The sequence below is a fragment of the Cotesia glomerata genome, linkage group LG5, assembly GCF_020080835.1.
Source record: "Cotesia glomerata isolate CgM1 linkage group LG5, MPM_Cglom_v2.3, whole genome shotgun sequence".
In the NCBI taxonomy this organism is placed as follows: Eukaryota; Metazoa; Arthropoda; class Insecta; order Hymenoptera; family Braconidae; genus Cotesia; species Cotesia glomerata.
In genome coordinates, this window is record NC_058162.1 from 2,836,105 (window position 1) to 2,856,898 (window position 20,794).

The 20,794-nt window shown below is 27.6% G+C and overlaps 1 protein-coding gene across 7 annotated transcripts in view; it reads left to right on the plus strand.

Annotated features, from left to right (window-relative positions):
* Nucleotides 1-20,794, plus strand: part of LOC123265694 (tachykinin-like peptides receptor 99D) — a 128,747-nt gene that overhangs the window by 82,865 nt on the left and 25,088 nt on the right. For 5 of the 7 annotated variants that reach the window (XM_044729555.1, XM_044729553.1, XM_044729558.1 and 2 more), the window contains one exon: nt 2,701-3,516. In XM_044729555.1, the coding sequence (XP_044585490.1) occupies nt 3,077-3,516 (440 nt within the window). In that variant the 5' untranslated portion in view covers nt 2,701-3,076. The remainder of the gene's footprint in view (nt 1-2,700; nt 3,517-20,794) is intronic. The other 2 variants (XM_044729554.1, XM_044729556.1) reach the window with 1 other exon arrangement.

Consider the following 20,794-nt stretch of genomic DNA (forward strand, 5'->3'; position numbering starts at 1 on the left):
AAATATTGATGTTTTTAAAGATATAAGCTCATCTTGATGTTACACTCATCAAGAGCTTTCATTTGAGTACCCACATGCGTTTTGATATATTTTTCATATATTCATATATATATAATTATATAAAATATATGAAAAATTGATGTGAGTACTCAAATGAAAGGTATCGATGAGTCTAATGTCGGGGTGAGCTTATATCTTTTAAAATGTCAATACCCGCTTGGAAAAGGTTTATATGTTTCAAAATATATGATTAAATATATTGATATTATAATGTGATATATGGAACGATATATAAAATCATATCTATAATTTTGCCACAATGATATAAAAAAATATATTGTAAATAAATATATCATTTTCATGTATAAACCATATATTCATCAATATATTTGTTTCATGTATGCACGATCCATACGTGTATCGGTATAACTTTTTATATAATGATACCTTATACTTAAAATAATGTATCGATAAATATATGGTGTCACATATATTCTTCATATATTGTACATGATATATTATATATGGTTTTTATGTATTTGGTAATATAGCAGATGATATATACTAAACAATATATGGATCACCATATATTAATGAATATATTATTTAAAATACATGGTTCCATATATAGAATAAAGTTATACTTTTCAATATAGACAATTTTGCCGCCATATATTCATCACTTATATGCAATATATTGTATAATATATTTTTAACGATATATAGTATTTTCATGCGGGTAGTTCACAAGATACAAGGTCATTTCTCAATTATGTATCTAGAGATAAAGTATTTTCGAATGCAGCTTAAATACTTATCATCATAAATTGACTATTTGTCAGACTCTTATTAATATAGATAGTAAAAATAATAATAATAATTTTTGTAAATCAAACTACTTTACACATGCTCTAGCTCAGAGCGAAATTATAAAAAAGAAAGTAAAGTTCGCAAAAAAATTGCACTTTCAACAATTCCCACGAGTACTCTCACATTCACGTTTTCGTATAATTTTCCTCTTGAATTTCTCCGTAAATTTAAGTACACACTGAATTTAAAGTTTTCATGCGTGCATAAGTATACATATATGCGTGTGAATGCTGAATAAGACCGAAAATTAAAGTCATAAACTAAGAAGCAATGGTAATAATAGCGGCCTCGTAGGAACTATATATAAAACGGTGATAAATAAAGAAATTATAATGAAATCATCCAGAAATTTTATTCAAATTATTATTACTATATTATAAATTAATTCCTAACTTTTCTGCTTAACGTGTTTATATTTTTCATATCTGACTATAAATTATCTCGGGGGAGATAGTCATGAAAATAATGCTCTCGAATACCAAGTGGAGCTCGTAAACTAGAAATTTTAGAGTAAAAAAATAACGACGGGGGTTGAATTCACACTTGAATAAAAGTAATGGAGGTTCCATACCTGAAACTTTAAATCACACAGATATAACAAAAAAATTTACTGTTATTATAAACAGTTATGCTATTATGATTATCTATATATTATTAAGAGAATAAGCAAAATTTTATGGCCAGTGTATTCATATGATAAAATGGGTTTTTAAACGTCAATATTTAAGAAAGTAGAGTGTAATTTAACATAATTAAGAAAAGACCTTGTACCTTGTGAACTCTTGACATTTTTAAAGATATAAGCTCATCCCGATGTTACACTCATCAAGACCTTTTATTTAAGTACCCACATCAATTTTTCATATATTTCATATATTTATATATGAAAAATATATGAAAATGCATGTGGGTACTCAAATGAAAGCTCTGGATGAGTGTAATATCGGGATGAGCTTATATCTTTAAAAACGTCAATATTTAAGAAAGTACAGTGCAATTTAACATAATTAAGAAACCACCTTGTGTCTTGTGAACTATTGACATTTTTAAAGATATAAGCTCATTCCGATGTTACACTCATCAAGACCTTTCATTTAATTACCCACATCATTTTTTCATATATTTGTAAATATTATATATATATGTATATATGAAAAATATATAAAAATGCATGTGGGTACTCAAATGAAAGCTCTTGATGAGTATAGCATCGGGATGAGCTTATATCTTTAAAAACGTCAATAGTTAAAATAATACAGTGTAATTTAACAAAAGTCATTATTTAATAAAGCAAAATTTTATTTAATTATTTCACAAATCACGGCAGTCATATAGTGACTGCAAGGTTGCTAGTTATTGTTATAAGATTTTTTTTATTTAAATGAAACATTTTTTTATTGGCCGCCAGATTTTTTACTATCGATTGACTTTTGACTATAATCTTTCCAGTCAACCAGCTGTGACGAATTTTTTTTAGATTCAATACAAAAATTGTATCCCAAAAAATTCAATAAATTAAACCAGCATCCCTGATGAACACAAAGCTAGCCTTCAGAACAGAAATTCGTGGAATTTGGACTAACGATAGTCGATTTTGACTCCGACAATTGAATTCCCATATCCATTTCCCTTCTTATCCACCCAACGAACGTTCTCCTCCCTTTCAACACCCCAACGCTCATCGAAGTGTCCTCTATCCGAAACTCATTAATCATTTTTCCCGATAGCACTTGGGTTTAATTAAACCTCCTCCTAAAGATCTACTTAGTACTAATTTTTAATTTCACTCACTTTTATCATTTTCTGATTAAAAATTTATTTTTGTTCCAGAAGCTGTTGGCTGCTTTGATCTCCGTTTTTTCCAAAAACAAAGATTTGAGTGAATAGCTGGGATGTAATCCCAGAAAATGACCCGAGGCACATTATTAGTCACAGCACAACTTCCGTTTACCTACAACTGAAAAAATTGCAAGAGAACTGTCGAATATTCGCCCTTTCATCGAACAAAAAAAAAGACCTCAATACAGTGGTAAAAAACTGAAGCCGATAAATCAATAAAATAATAATCATCAGTAGAATTTGATGTGCTTAAAAAATTGCAATGGAAAAAAAATTAGCACGTGAGATGTTTTATTGCGATAAAAAATCAAAAACGATGCCTCTGTACTGATCAGCTGGACAAAGATTCCAAAATTACAAATTGAAGATGGAAAAAATTTATTTTTCAACGGCCTACCCGCCGGTAAATTTAACTCCTTGGAACGAGGTCTGGATTAGCGATTTTGATAACATCACTTATGATAATGTTACGGATATAGATAGCAACAAATTTACACTGCCGCTATGGCGTCAAATTTTATGGTATTGTTTGTTTGTGAGCATGATTATCGTCGCAACTGGTGGAAATTTGATAGTTATATGGATCGTGTTGGTGCATAAACGTATGAAATCGGTGACAAACATATTTCTGGTTAATTTGAGCATCGCTGATACTTTAGTGTCAATGCTCAATGTTACCTTCAATTTTTATTACATGTTACACAGCCACTGGACATTCGGGAATTTGTACTGCAAAGTCAGCCAATTTATTTCTGTTGTCACTATCTGCGCCAGTGTTTTCACGCTCATGGCTATCTCTATTGACCGGTGAGTTTTTTTTTATTATTATTTTTTTTTTTTGTTGTATTCGTGGTTTTGATTATCGAAATCATTTTTAATTGCTTCCGTTTTGGAAGACTTTTTGAATCAATCGTTAAAGATTTTTAACGAAGCACGATAAAATAACATACTTATTTTTTGGGCGATTTTCAAGGTCAAGTATGAGCCAAATTGATCGAATAGTTTAGATATCACATTAATTCAACCCCCATGAAAAAAAAAATATATGTCGAAGTACATAAAAAATATATTTTAAATATATTAAAAATCTATAAAAAATATATAAATATATAAATATATATATATATATATATATATATATATATATATATATATATATAAATATATATATATATATATATATAAATTTATATATAAATTATGTATAGTAAATATATTTGTAATAACTAACTTTTGGCCGATTTTCATATATATTTTTTATATTTCAAATGTATTTTAGATGTATTCAAAATATATTTTTTTTATATTTTTAGCTATGTATTTTTTATGTATTTTAAGATATATCTTGAATATATCTAAAATATATAAACTATTTATGAAATTCGGCCAAAAGTTAGTTAATAGAAATATATTTTCTATACTTATTTTTTATAGATTTTTAATATATTTAAAATATATTTTTTATATATTTCGAAATATATTTTTTTTATAATTTTTTTCTCATGGCAGAAAATTGAAAATCATTCAATTATCACACTTTTAATGGATCTTTTTGAAACAACTTTTGAACCCGATGAATTATCGATATTCTGTAAAATGCAATTGAAAACTTATTAAATAAGCATCATTTTCAATGCTTGCTTGTTTTTTAAATTAAAATTTACCTATTTTTTCATCGATTTGATGAAAATTTACTATTGCAATCGTTTTAACGATTTTTTTCCTGTTGCTTAAAGAAAAATCATTGACTAACTCTAACCCAGCCTGGAGAAGTTTGGGCATAATATAAAATTTTTAATAATTGAAAACCTCTTTGCCCAAAATCGAAGAGATTTTCTTAAAAAAAAAAAAAAAAAAAAAAAAATATGTGTGTTTCAAAATACACAGGTAAGAAGTGAAACTTCTTTATGACATATCATTTTTCTACTATTTACAACTTCACGGAAATTGGGTAGATGAAGCTTGAGAAAAAAAAATTTTTCCGTATTAAATGAAAGCTTTTCTACTTTAATTTTCTTTTCTACTATAATTTTGAAGAGGGTAATTGTCTTGAATCAAGACGAAAAATTCTTGCTTCAAGTAAAATTTCCATCTATCAAGAAAAATTTCTTTGAATCAAAAATTTTTCTGCTCAAATTGAGAATATTAAGTTCTTCGAAATTATATACTTAATTCAAGAACATTTTTTTTCTGTGTATTATTATGGACATGCATGCAAATAATATGAGTAATTAATTTTATCATTGCTTTTGTTATAATTATTGTATTTCATCAATTATGATCGCATCATAATTACCATTGTTGTTATTATTTAGACTCTGCTATTATTTAATCTAAAAATTAGTTAATCAGTTTACAAAAACTATATAACGAACTTTAATATTCATATTTCATGTCATATCTTAGTAAAAATAATTCAAAGCAGATATTTAATAATTTACTCAATTACACAAGTTATGAGTAAATAATTGAAATTATCTATTCAAAGCAATATAATTATATGATGATAGTTAATCTTGTGGACATGCTACGATTTTATAGAATTCAAAATAAATAAATAAATTATTAGAAAAGAGTAATTAAAAAGATGTATGTATACATATTTTTATTTCCTAATTGTATTTTAAAATTATTATTTACTTTGTTCTTTTAATTATTTTTAGAATTAATCATGCTTACTGGATTTATTCTTTACGTCGCTATACTGAACTTTGATAAAAAGAAAAAAAAAACAACAGGGCGCGTAACCGAAAATTGTGATATTTTTTTTTACATAGCTATAAAATTTCTCTCATACGTCGATAAAGAAGTTTCACTTCAAAAAAAAAAAAAAAAAAAAAAAGATTGTATTCTGAACTTTACACTGACTTTTTGTGGAAATGCAACAGGAACTCGTTTAATTCAATAAGATCGAAAAGTAAATAATACAAAGTTTCACAAATTTAGTAATAAGATGATTCTGCGATAAATCAGTATCTAGAAAAAAGTTTACCGATCGATTTTCCCGTCGTAAGTTATACTTTAAATTCTTCTCTATTGTTTTATTTTTTCTTCAACGCCTCTAAACACTTTTATTTCGTAATTTCTTTTATTTCCATTCCCCACGGTCCACCGAGGGGAACAGTGTACAGCTACACCAGATACCCGCTGCAATTTACGGGTTGCCTAGCATGTGCTTTTTAGTTTTGCTTTTTAAAAATAAAAAACCAATTTACTATGGCTATTATCCCTGAAATATCCTTTGGCTAACTTTAAAGCATTTCCCACAAGAGATTAATTGTGGAAGTAAGTAGTCAAGCTGTACACTGCACTATTTATTTACATATTTGTCATAGAGTTATTAAAAATAGAAACCAGGGCTCCAGATTTTAATAAAACTGTGTCAAGATTTAGAAAACTCAATCCCGGTATTTATTTATCGCTAGATTCAGTGAGTTGAGACTTATCAAATAAAACTTTCATTTCATATTATATCTATAGCAGTCAATAAAAAGTAAGACATCGAAGTATTAAAGTTATAAAAATATAAAATTTTACCTGAGCTTTGCTATCAAGTTAACTCAAGTACAAAATTAAAATGTCAACTTTTTATATAACTTAACCATTTTTTTTTCTTTCAAAAGCAAATGAAATGGTGTTAGATTTGATTTCTGAACGCGTCTTAAGTCATTACTTGAAATTTTTTACTTCAATAATTTTTACTAGTAACCTTGCAGTCAATATGTAACTGCCGTGACTTGTGAAATATAAATAAATAAAATTTTGCTTTATTAAATAATGACATTTGATAAATTGCACTGTACTTTTTTAAAAATTGACTTTTTTGAAGATATAACCTCATCTCGATATCATGCTCATCAAGAGCTTTCATTTGACTACCCACATACATTTTTATATATTTTTCATATATACATACATATATAATATATGTAAATTTATGAAAAATTGATGTGTGTCACAAGATACAAGGTCTTTTTTTAATTATGTTAAATTGCATTGTACTTTCTTAACTATTGACTTTTTTAAAGATATAAGCTCATCCCGATGTTGCACTCATCAAGAGCTTTCATTTGAGTACCCACATGCATTTTGTTATATTTTTCATATATACATATATATATATATTAGGGTGTGCCAAAATGTAACTCCCGTAGAGAACCTTTTAAAATTGGAATTTTGAGTTCCGCTTTTAACAGAAGCTTAGTTTGGGCATTTCCGGTGAAAATTCAAAATTTGGCCAGAAGTGCCCAAACTAAGCTTCTGTTAAAAAATTGAAAATCAAATACATCGTCTCACTCCAAAATATCTCAGGAAATGCCCAAACGCAGCCCTTGTTAAAAGCGGAACTCAAAATTCCAATTTTAAAAGGTTCTCCACGGGAGTTACATTTTGGCACACCTTAATATATATATATATATATATATATATATATATATATATATATATATATATATATATATATATATATATATATATATATATATAATATAAATATATGAAAAATTGATGTGGGTACTCAAATGAAACCTCTTGATGAGTGTAACATCGAGATGAGCTTATATCTTTAAAAACATCAGTTGTTAAGAAAGTACAGTGCAATTTAACAATTAAAAAATGACCTTGTATCTTGTCAAATACTGACATTTTTAAATATATAAGCTCATCCTGATGTAACACTCATCACGAGCTTTCGTTTGAGTACCCACATGCATTTTTATATATTTTTCATATATACATATATATAATATATAAATATATGAAAAATTAATGTAGTTACTCAAATGAAAGGTCTCGATGAGTGTAGCATCAGGATAAGCTTATATCTTTAGAAATGTCAATAGTTCACAAGATACAAGGTCATTTCTTAATTATGCATCTAGAAATAGAGCATTTTCGAATGCAGCCTAAATACTTACTATCATAAATTAACTATTGGTGAAAATGAAATGAAACCTTGAAAAGGCACAAATTCAAGTCAAGACCTTTGCAATGACACTAAATTTTTCCAAAAAAAAAACCGATTTTATCATAAGTTCACTTTTTGAGTATTCCTGACCTGTAATAAATTTTCATTCCAACCATTTCAATTTCAAGATTTCCGCCCTTTCATATCGACATTACGCGACACCTAGAAAACTAATTTCATCTGAGTAGAGCTGGAAAAATGCGGCTCATCGATATCTGGCATATAGAACATCTAAGATCAATAACAATAAAATAAAAATAAATATAATACTAATACTTATCTTTTATCCACTCGGTGCTATTTGATGGGCTCGAGTCAGCAGTTTCACTCTAACACAGTTCTACGGTCATCAAAATACTTCGGAATGACGACACACTCGTATTCTCATATAAAAAATGGATATCGCCCATCGAGACTTTCCAGACACCGCGTACTTTATTAAATACGCGCATAAATTAACTCTTTTTATGGGTTTGTCTTTTTTTTCCATCTTTAATTTCTGGTTTCAATCGATAGAACATGACAGAACTGATAAAATATAAATTATTTGATAAACAAGTAATTACATTACAATCAAAAAAACTCTAAGCCAATTTACCCAAAAAATGACAATTTAAAATTGAAAATTGATATAAGTAGATATATTGCCCGAAATTGTTCACTGACCTGCAATCAAGACAATTAGGCTACCTTGAGAGATAAAGCTAAGGTCGGTCAAAGCAGAATTATTGATGATTAAGCTTAGAACTCCCTCTTGGTTTCTAAACTCAAGATTATATATCCTTTAAAATAATTTCCCTTTAAATGAATCCCAAGCACTGGGCCGTCAAATCCGAAATCTCGTTCTCTGATATTAACAAAACAATACAACTGAACATTGAGTCTTGAATTCCAGTCTGTTTTGAATTCTTAGTACACCCAATTCCTCCAATATCAATATCTGTTTCTTGGTTCAATAAGCACTTCAATATTCCATTTAATTTATACCTTTCAAATTTAGTAATTCAAATCAACTGGTTGGCTTCATGTAAAACTATTTGCGTTTGTATCGAAAAATGCAAACAATTTTTTTTTTTTTTTTTTTTTTTTTTTATTATTAAGTACACGTGCATTTGAAATTGCAGATCTAATGTCACATAATTCCCCTAGTCCCTATAGCAATTTTATTGCTCATACTTTCATACATATTATATAAAGGTTGGTGAATTCAAATGTGGTGTGAAAGAAAAAATACATATATGTATATTAAGGTGGCGCGATAAAAATCAACTATTTTTATTTTTCGAGTTTCCTAGACAGAAAAAAAAAATTGATTTTATTCAAGAGAACAATTCTTGATCCAAAAAAATAATTTTGAAAATCTTTGTTGTCTTGAATCAAGACGAAAAATTTTTCAATCTAGTAAAATTTACTTAATTAAACCATGAAGAATTTCTTAGTTTAAGAATTTTTCTATTTAAATCAAGAAGATGAAGTTCTTCAAAATTATTTAGTTGATTCAAGTAAACTTTTTTTTCTGTGTATGAAAATATGTTGGGCTTTGAGGCAATTTTAAATTTAGAAGGAGATTTATAAATGAGACAGTCCTATTTACGACTAATTTCATTGATATTCTTCAAGATATTTCTGTTTTTTTATTGTTATAATTATAATAAAAAAGTTTTATAACACAAAACTAAATCTTTCTATATTATTTTTCATGTTTAAATGTCTTATTCTCATTTTAAGCGACTGACCGAAATTCGTAACTTCAAACTTCAGAATAAATATATTTTTTTCGAACTTCATTAAATATTGATTTTTTTCCTTAAAATACATTGTTTTCCGAATAAAATGGCGTCGGCTTTTTTTCGATATCGTAAAAATAAAAATTTCTGCGACTTTTTTTATAAAAAAAGTTCAATTTCATAAGTTTTTTTTTCTAAACGATTTTTCAGTATTTTTAAATTATTAGAAATCAAAAATAACTATTAAAATATTTAAAGGGAATGTTATATTAGTTTGGTGTCAATTGTAAGCCAATACATGACATAAAAAACGAATTAGCTGAGTTTTGCTGAGAGAATTTTTTTTAAAATAAAAGAATATCAGGATTGCTTTTTTTAAATTTTATTTATTCAATGTACATCTGAAAAAAAAATTGGTTGCCGATTTTTTTTATTTTGATATTTTTACAAAATGGTGATCGATTTAAAACTTTTTTTTGAACACTTTAACAATTTCTCTTACTCTATTTGTTAAAATCAATTAATAAATACCAGAATAAAAATATAGATAAATATTAATGATTAATTTAGTAATATCGGATCCAAATAACAAATTCCATTTCAATACCAATGAGGTTGATGTGCATCCTCTCAATACCAATAACTCTTGTACATATAGATGATAGCAATAGCTCTCAATGCCCATACTATCACGTACCGTAAAATGAGAATGCGCTTAGAATTTACGATCCATAAAAAATTATTTAATAATAATAATAATGATAATATTAATAATAAAAATAAAAACAATAATGATAGTAATAATAATGACTAGAAGGAACTTGTTATATTTTTATTAATTAAACTAATTAAATTAACAATATCTCCTCCTAATTTAGTAAATCAGTATTTATTACTTCAGTACTAATTTTTTTCCCGTAAGATTTCCTCAAGCCGTAAATTTCCAGTGAGCCATGCCCTGTATCTTGAGCTTTCCTCAACTTAGCCGGCGGTTTTTCGCTTTTTACTCCTCGTCACCGTCTTAATTTTTAAAAAGTTATGGCTTAATGCAAAGCGTGGTTTGTTAGTCGTCGTAAAGCTCGTGACCAGAATGTCTAACACGTGGACTCACCGTCCCTTTTAATGTCTTAATCTTGCAAATGGCTTCGTGAAAATACCTCAAGACACCATTTAAGAGCTTACTAAGAGTGTTTAATGACTCTAAAACACGTGCTTTTATAAATAATAAATTATACTAATGCTTTTTTTACCGTCATTAATTTTTTCTCTTGCTAATTATCACCATTTACATTTTTAATAATTCATAGTTTCAAATTATAACTTAAGAAATAATAAAAAAAAGCAGAAATAGAAGTAGATTTGTCTGAGCTACACGGAAAAAATAAAACTCTAAAATTCACTCGGATTTTAGTTAATTTTTATAGTTTCAAACAGTACAGCGGGCATCGGGGTGACACAAATGTAAATATTGCAAAACTTAATGTAGAAAGTGTAAAAGCCACAATTTATAATTTAATATCGAAAATGTGATTAGTAGCTGTCACTATAGTAAATAACGACTCTCTAATCTTAAAAAATTACAGTTTCAAACAGTAAAAATTGCCGTTTCAATATATAGTCTATACTATGAGGAGAAGGGGAAGGTCTCACACTCGGAGAATTTAACATTTGAAACAGTAAAAATTTTACTCTTAAAATATATATTTTACCAGTCCAAGCAAATCAATAAATATAGTTTGATTTTTAGCGTTGCGTTTAAAATTTACCATTTTACTTTGTAAATATTGACGTTGCTTGTATAGAAATTTAGTAACTGTAGCTTATATTTTTTACATATCATGCGATCATTTTTTAGGTACGAAACGATAAATATCAAAGTCAAAATTCTTAATTATTATACTTTAACATTTTGGACTATCACATAGCGAATATTTCTGTTTGAAATAGTACTTTCTTCCATGTAAATAATAAATTGTAGCATTTAAATGATAAATATTATAAAGTGATTGTTAAAATCACGATTTTACTGTTCGAAATAGTAATTTTTTCCAGTTGATCATTACTTACTATAAATTAACTATTATTCATTACAGTTGACTTTTTTCCGTGTATCATAAATTTGCAAAATTTTTAAAACGAATCATGAAATCTACTAAAAATTTTTATAAACTGAATAAAGAACAAAATTGCCAATTACCAGCATTAATATACTGGACATTTCATCGGCCATTGAATGTTTATTGGTCTCTAATAGCGGCAATAAAAAAATAATCCGAGTACGCAGTAGAGAATAAACTGACACGCAATTGCAGGTTTTATTTTCCCCGTACTTGTAATCATTTCACTTCACATGTCATGTGGTTCTACTAAGTGATCCAAAAAATCTAAATCCAATTAGACTATCAAACAAACCAAATCAAAAGTTTTTAAATAAAATCCCAAAGGTCAAAAGCTTGGGACTTGATTGAGCTGGCTACTATTAATAAACAAATTCGATTAAAATAAATTCAACATCCTGTCGATTATTTTTATTGTTAATAAAAAATCTCGCAAACACTTGTTGTAAAATCAAGATAAAAAAAGGTACAAATAGTATAAATTACCGATGAACAAATATATATTCAATCTTCTATAACATTGGTTGTAACTTACTCGAGAAAATCGTATTTTTAACGCTCCACGTTTTCAATCCATATAAAAGTATATAAGTAAAATCTCAAAGTCCCAGCACAAGATAAGAAAATAAAAAAATTAGAACAGGAATAGCACAAGACATCCGAAATCGTGCATCAGCTGCACTTCCGCGATAGCATTTGGCATCGTTTTACTATAAAGAAACCACATACGTTTAATATTTTTTACTTTTATTTTATTTCGCATATCATGCAGCCTCTCAAGTTTAAGTCCTTATACGAAACATAATCGGTTCATCTGGGGAAAAAATCCGCGACTGATCCCCGATTATTGCAATCAGTCGAGTGAAAAAACTCCTCAAATGAGATTGACAAGAACGCTCTACCATTCAGACGATCAAGTCTTTCAACATGAATGGCAGTAATCTCCGTGAAATACCATCTCATTTATCCCTATTTCAATTCCATCTACATTGAGCGAGACTGTACTACACGGGAGTGGGCGGCCTCATACACGTGCGATAACCTCCTTCGACAGAGTTCCGGTTCGAACAATTCGACAATTTTCGAATTCGGATAAATTTTATCCTATAACTCACTATTGTCCTCAATTTTACTTTAAACCTGTGCAAAAGGCTGGAAAAGGGCAGTGGTGCCCCCTAGTGGTCACTTCCAAAAGTAAATATTTTAGAATTTGGTAAAATCTGACAATTTGTATCGTTAAATTTGTTCTGAAGTTGTCTTATGTCGTTTTTGATGATTATTAGACCATAAAGGTTTATTTAAATGCTTAAACTTCAAAATCATTGTTTAATAAATCATTTATCAAAGCTCATCTAGTTTTTGACGACTTTCTTCGACAGAGTTCCGGTTCGAACAATTTTCAAATTCGGATAACTTTTATCCTATAATTGAGGACTATTGTCCTCAATTTGACTGTAAACCCGTGAAAAAGGCCGGGAAAATGGCAGTGGCGCCACCTAGTGGTCATTTTTAGAACTAAATATTTTGGGATCCGGTAAAATCTGACACTTTTTATTGTTAAATTAGTTTTAAAGTTGCATAATGTTGTTTTTGATGATTGTTAGACCATAAAGGTTTATTTAAATGTTTAAATTTCAAAATCATTATTTAGTAAGTCATTAATCAGTATGTTTATCTGGTTTTTTGACGGTGTGAAATGTTATTCAGTCTTTGACTGAGAAATTGTAGAATAGAGGTGAGCTCAATAATAATTCCTCGGAGAAACGTGAAATAAATTTAGTAATAGACGGAGATGAGTTGCATTTAAATGGTTGAAAACCTTGTTACAAATTTGTAAACCTAAAGTTCCAGTTTCAGGATGTCAGAACAAAGTTAGGTGTCAAAAACTCATCAACGAGAAAAGTACACGGAACGTTGTGAGCTGACTATTTAAATATGAATAGTTTGTCTGAGATAAGACAAGTAGACCAACGTAAACTTGACAACTGTAAAGATAGTTCTAGGGAAGTATGTTCATCGACAAGTTCGTCGCTCGAATCTTTAACTGGAGCATCCACAAAGAGCGTAATGATATTGATAGTGATAATGACAACTAATGTTAGCAAAAGAATTCAATTTCGAAATTACGGGGTCGAAAAACTAGGAACTCACTTGTTGAATTTGAATTAAACAGAGAGTGAATTATCTGGAAATAATCATGAATATAATGGACATAATAAAAGTGAAAATTGGATTGAGAATCGAGTTATTAATAAGCTTAATGATACTATTGGCTGTGATGTGCCAATAAAAGTTAGATTATTAACAGATATTATTGATATGCAAAGTAAAGCAACAACTACATGGGCGAGTACAATTAAAAAGGATAAAAATTCTTTTGAAAGTTTGCTGATAAAAAAAAGGCATTGATTTGGGTTTACGAAGTAGTTAGTTTTATAGTTTCGGTGATATGGCTGATAGCTGAGTTTTATAACGGATTGTTTCAACTGTTGGAGAATGATTGTACTGTTGATACCGTTGTGTTTTATTTGAAGTTAAGTCTGAGTTAAACGAATTTAATTGTCATTTTTTATACGATTTTGATTTGTCAGAGAGGTTTAGGAAAAATGGTTTGTTTCATTGTTAGTTTTTTCAGAAAATGGATTTGTAAACGTTTCTATTATGCAATATTATAATTTTCGTTAAGGAAATTTTTGGCTGTGGGACATGAAACATTTTTAATTTTTAAATAAAATTAATAATTTTAAATAAAATAAATAATTTTAAGGTTTTAAATAAATTTTATATTTTATTCAAGAATTTTTTCCTTAAATCAAGATCAATAATTATAAAATTTGATTAAGTTAAAGTGTACATTTAAGAGTGACAATTAAGTTAGCCATCTAGCGGATATATTTGTAACTTATTTACTTAAGAATCAAGCCTGTACATTTATACAACTATCAATATCACAATTGGTTTTAGCGAAAGTCAAATTCTACAATTTAAATATAGCTTTTGGCTGTTATTCTTAATTTAATCTAAAAATGTGTGGTGATAAAATTTATTAAAATTGATACCATTAAATTTATTTTTATAAAAGTTTATAAAACTCATAATCCCTTTGTTAAAACAAATTAAAAACACTGAAATTAAATAAAGTTATCAGCTTTATAACGACTTAGTAATGACTTGTATCACTTAAATAACTTTCAAAGTTTTAACAGCATTTTGTATTGTGAATTGTCTTGTATAATCGATTTCGAGGACTCTTAGCCGCTACACTTGTTTCTATCTCAAGTACTGGAGAGTTGTAACAGTACACTTTATCGGCGACGAAAAGAAAATCTCAGAAATCTAAGACTTCATCTATCTGACAATAATAACAATAACAATAATAATAATAATAATAATATCACTCATTATAATTTAAAAAATAACTGACATATAATGTGGTTAAAGTGTAGCCAGTTGAGAATTGATAGGATTATTCAAAATCACGTATGATCGGTATTTAAATCTTAATACCGCACTTTACTGTGAGTAATAAAATTCAAGTTATGATGCACAATATGGCCTTTTGAATGCTAACGCGATCGTAAATGCCGTTTATGAAGCAAAAATCTCATGTCTTTTTATCTTTAGAACCCTTTAAAAATTACTTTACATATAAATTTCAATTAGGTATTTATTACTATTTTCTAAACTTTATAGACAGTAAATAATCACTTTATTGTTCCATACAATTTTAGTTATTCTGTTGCTTTATTTTACGAACATTGATTTTTTTTTCCTATCGGATTAAAGTATTAAAAATATTCATAAGATTTTAATTACAAAACAAAATAAAACGCCTACAAAAACATTAGCTTTGTAAATGTTAATCCACTACAGTAACTCTAATTATATTAATTTTTGTGGAATAAAAAGACGAGGTTCATTATGACATTATAAGGTCAGTCTTAATTAATCGCATGAAAGAATTAATAAACTAGTTTATAAATTATGTTAAAAATAAATGAAGAGTTTTATTATTATTATGATAATTTATTATTATTATTATTGATTAAAAAAAAAAAATATGTGAAATATTTTGTGACAAGTATATTTTAAAAATTCACTATTTTAATATATATATCATAGATCATCTCGCCAGAGAATGAAGAGATGCTTTCAGTAGTCGCACAAATCATTCTCTTTTTCACCTTCTTCATCTCATGCTTTTTCCGTCTCATAAATCGAGAACACGCTTTTCTTATATACACATATTACACTCCCACACTTTTAACATAAAAAACGAAATTTAGAATACTCAAACTTATACTACCAACATATATCCATATCTTCACCGGTATACTGGCATCTATTATGAATAATATTCTCAATCCTCAAAGCAAAAAAATTTACAATAATAAAATACAAATTTAGTTCTCAATCACTTGGGAAATATGTTGACGTCATAATCCGATTGACAACTTTTCCTGAAAGAGATTTATATTATAAATCGGATCATATTTCTTCATTTTTGCATTATACGGTATCTACCAAACTCTATCTCAATTTTTATAACTTATAATCTAATTTTTAAATAACATTTCTACTATCGTACATTTCAACATAAGTTTTAGTTGGTTAAATCAGTAGAAAGAAATTTTTTTCTCATTAAATTAACAGTTTATTATTATTACTAGCAACCTTGCAGTCACTATGTGACTGTCGTGACTTGTGAACTATAAATAAATAGAATTTTGCTTTTTTAAATAATTAATTTTGTTAAATTCCACTGTACTTTCTTAAGTATTCTTAGGTATAGAGGTCTACATTGGTATAACAAATTACCATGTGAAATAATAAACGAAGAGCGATTAAATATATTTAAAATAGAGCTCAAAAATTATTTTATAAATAATGTTGATGGTTTTAAAAATATAAATAGTTATTAAGAATGTATATATGTATTTATTGTATTTATTTATTTTAAAGAAATTGTTTATGTTTTGTATATATATATATATATATATATATATATATATATATATATATATATATATATATATATATATATTGTAAATAGCGAAGCTAACAAACAATAAATATTATTATTATTATTATTAGTATTGACGTTTTCAAAGATATAAGCTCATTCTGATGTTACACTCATCAAGAGCTTTCATTTGAGTACCCACATGCATTTTTATATATTTTTCATATATACATATATATAATATATATAAATATATGAAAAATTGATGTGGGTACTTAAATAAAAGGTCTTGATGAATGTAACATCGAGATGAGCTTATATCTTTAAAAATATCAATAGTTCACAAGATACAAGGTCACTTCTTAATTTTGTATCTAGAGAAAAAATATTCTCTTAATAATATAGATTATTTTTATTATTATTCAAATATTTAACGAGTTTAAATCTATGAAAAATAAAATATTGCGCAATAAAAAATACCCGAGATTTTTATTCCACGTGAGCTTTTGCGGTAGTTAGTATTCAAAATCTCTCTAGGCGAAGCAAAACGAAAAAAAGTATAAATATATACATGAGATAAAATGTTTAAAGAACAAAGTCCATCAAAATCCACAGTTACTTTTTTGTCAAATAAAATTTAAACAGTTTTATAAGTTTCCGTATGTATATACAGAAATATATAACATTTACGTGTAACCCAAACGAGATTTATAAAAAATTCCTCAACGTTCAAAAAGAATAAACTTTTCTGAACAAAAACCAAAGCACTTTTGTAAAATTCGGTGGATTCATAAATATCGGTTTCCCTCGGGTGCGTAAACATGTGTACACTATTTATCCTCTCGAGGACCCGAGTACTCACACGCGATACATAATATATGTATAGATATAAATATTTGGCCGATAGTACATCAGACAGTAGCACTATGGCGAAAAATATTTTTATTTATTTTTTCCAAGAACTTTTTTCAAGAAAACAGCGACTCCCACTTTTATCTATTCATTCATTTATTTAGTTTTTAAGAAAAATAAAATTTATTCGCTTCCGAATGATTAATTTTCTCAGCAGTAATAAATTAAAAATTAAAAACTCTTGTTCCATCTTCCAAGAAAATTTAAACGCCCTTGACCTCAGACTCGTTTATTTGTGAATTAGCTTTATTTATTGCTTCACGATAAATGTGCTTCACACATGATTAAATATTATACATATACGGAAGAAAATTTTCTTTAAAAATTATTGTGAAAATCAAATTAATTATGGAATAAGAAAAATTTGGAGTCTAGGATAGTCATATGATAAAATTGATTTTTTTTTAGTGAAATTTAGTGTCATTTCAAAGGTCTTGATTTGAATTTGTGTCTTTTTAAGGTTTCACATCATTCTCACCGATAATCAATTTATTATCATAAGTATTTAGGCTGCATTCGAAAATATTCTATCTCTAGATACATAATTAAGAAATGACCTTGTATCTGGTGATCTATGGAGATTTTTAAAGATATAAGCTCATCCCGATGTTGCACTCATCAAGACCTTTCATTTGAGTACCCACATCAATTTTTCATATATTTTATAAATTCATATATATGAATATATAAAAAATATATGAAATATATATATTATATATATGTATGTATGAAAATATATCTCAAAATGCATGTAGGTACTCAGATGAAAGCTCTTGATGAGTGTAATATCGGGAAGAGCTTATATCTTCAAAAAAGTCAATAGTTAAGAAAGTACGGTGCAATTTAACATAATTAAGAAATGTCTTTGTATCTTGTGAACTATCACCATTTTTAAAGATATAAACTCACCCCGACATTACACTCATCGGGACCTTTCATTTGAGTACCCACATTAGTTTTTCATATATTTATATATTATATATTATATATATGTATATATAAACAATATATCAAAATGCATGTGGGTACTCAAATGAAAGCTCTTGATGAGTGTAACATCGGATTAGCTAAGCAAGGAAGGTTTGACCCCCCGATAAAGTAGATTTCAGCAGTACTGACATTTAGGTTTCTGCCTTATCGACGGTTGTTGTTGGTGTTTCTGCGATATCGAAGGTCGTTTTTTATGTTCTTTTTTTTACCGACTGTTGGGGATTGGCATCGATTTGTAGATCGATTTTTACCGTTGGGGATTATCATCGATTTTTACCGACTGTTGGGGGATTATCATCGATTTGTTGATCGATTGTTTGAGGTCAAAATGCTACCACCCCAACAGCAGAGCCGATACCTTTGCCGTGTGTCTGCTTTGGTGTTGATGTGATATGCACTTATTTGATGTGATGATGATTTTTGTATATATTCAAATGACTTGTGGTATAAGTATATGCAAGCAAGTTCGATACTTACGCCGCTCTGGTGGGATGTAATGGAGGTTTAGGTATTGAAGTTTATTTATCGATTTGAGGTAAGTTTTTGTCGATAGTTTGACGTCAACTGGTGATCTATGTTATCGACTGCAGGGTATTGTTAACAGTCGGTTTGATACCGATGTTCTGTTTTATCGATGTGGGGTAGGAGTTTTTTGAATTTTAACGGTTTTTAGCCCATCCTCTCTCGATTACATCATGTTTTTACGTCATCCGACAAGTTTAAACCGGCTTTTGGCGTCGTTGGGAGGGGATCTTTGGTGGGGAGTTATACTTACTTGCCTCCAAATTTTAGTCCTCTGCTTGCAATCATTTGAATCAGTTATATAATCCATGGATAAATTGACTGATATCGAACGCGCCTTTCTCAGAAGTCAGCCACCTTACTGGGACGATTTTGACGATTTAATAGAAAGTTATTTTGGTGACATTCCACCTGAGGATGTCGGGATATTTGTTGGGAAAATTATTGATTTGCATAAAAATTTAGAGGTGATTAAAGCTGCTCGCGAAAAAGTGAACTGTTCGAATTGTGCTGAAAGACTTGAAATAACCAAGAAACTAATAATAATAACTGGCAACTTACGTAAAACTGCGTACACAAAAGTATCTTGTTCACATTGTGTGGATAAACTAAATCTAATTGATGACTTACTTAAAACTGCGTATACAAAAGTATCCTATTTAAACTGTGTGGATAAACGAATTGACTGAAATTATGTGAAATTATCTCTTGAACGATTCGACTGAAATTATGTGAAATTATGTGAAATTATATGAAGTTATCTCTTGAACGAATCGACTGAAATTATGTGAAGTTATGTGAAGTTATGTTAAGTTCTCTTGAACGATTCGACTATATTCATATTCATATTCGACTATACATATTCATATTTATTGTAGTATCAAATCAAGAATAATAAACCTTAAAAATTACTAAGATTAATAATTATTTTTTAATATTTTAATAATAAGAATTATATAAAAAAACTTAATTAATTATTTAATCTTATCAAACTATAATCTCTTTTCTTCTTTCAATCCTAGTTTAAAATATAATACATATGAAATTAATAATGATAATATTCCATCGATAACAATGTGTCCAATAATAATTCTATTCCTCATATGCCGTCAGCTGCATTAAATTTTTTTTTTATTTGATTAATAAAAATACAATGTAAAAAAAAAAAGTTTACACTTTTATCAGCGAATTGATCGAGTAAAAAATTTCAATAAAACAATAAAAAAAATCTAAGTTTAAAAAATTATAATGCCATGATTTTTAAAGTTCAAATCTTTTATTAGTATCATTTAAATGTAATTGTAAAAGATGATCAGAGATAAAAATAGAGAAGAATAATTCTTTATTAATATTGACACAATAACTAAAATAAATAATTGAAATGAATAGAATTAAAAAAAAGATATAAACCGAATCAATATTTATTTAGTCTTTCACGAGAACTCAAATAAATGGTCTGAGTGGTGACAATAAAATTGCAAATGCTGAGAAAAGAGTAAGGAAAGAAGAAAAAAAAAATAAAATAAAATGAATGAAAAATGCATTTTCTTACAATTCTTTTTTTTTTTATTACAATTCTTCAGTGAATTTATAAACTTACGACAATCCTACCGTGAAAATAAACTTTTCTTAGTTTACTCAACTTTATTCGTTAAGTGATAAATTTTTTTTTTGAAAAAAATTACAATTGATGAGCAATTAAACAACTAAGTTAAATATATTTATCTTTCTTTGCGAAGTTTGAAGCAATTATTTTGATTGAAAAAATTTTTTTGTTAAAAGTTCAACGATTGTCGCTAGAGAATAAGAAAACAATAAAGAATTTATAGAAAAGTGTATATTTATTTTATCTACTTTCTCGTTCTACAATTGTTTCATTTTCGTTACT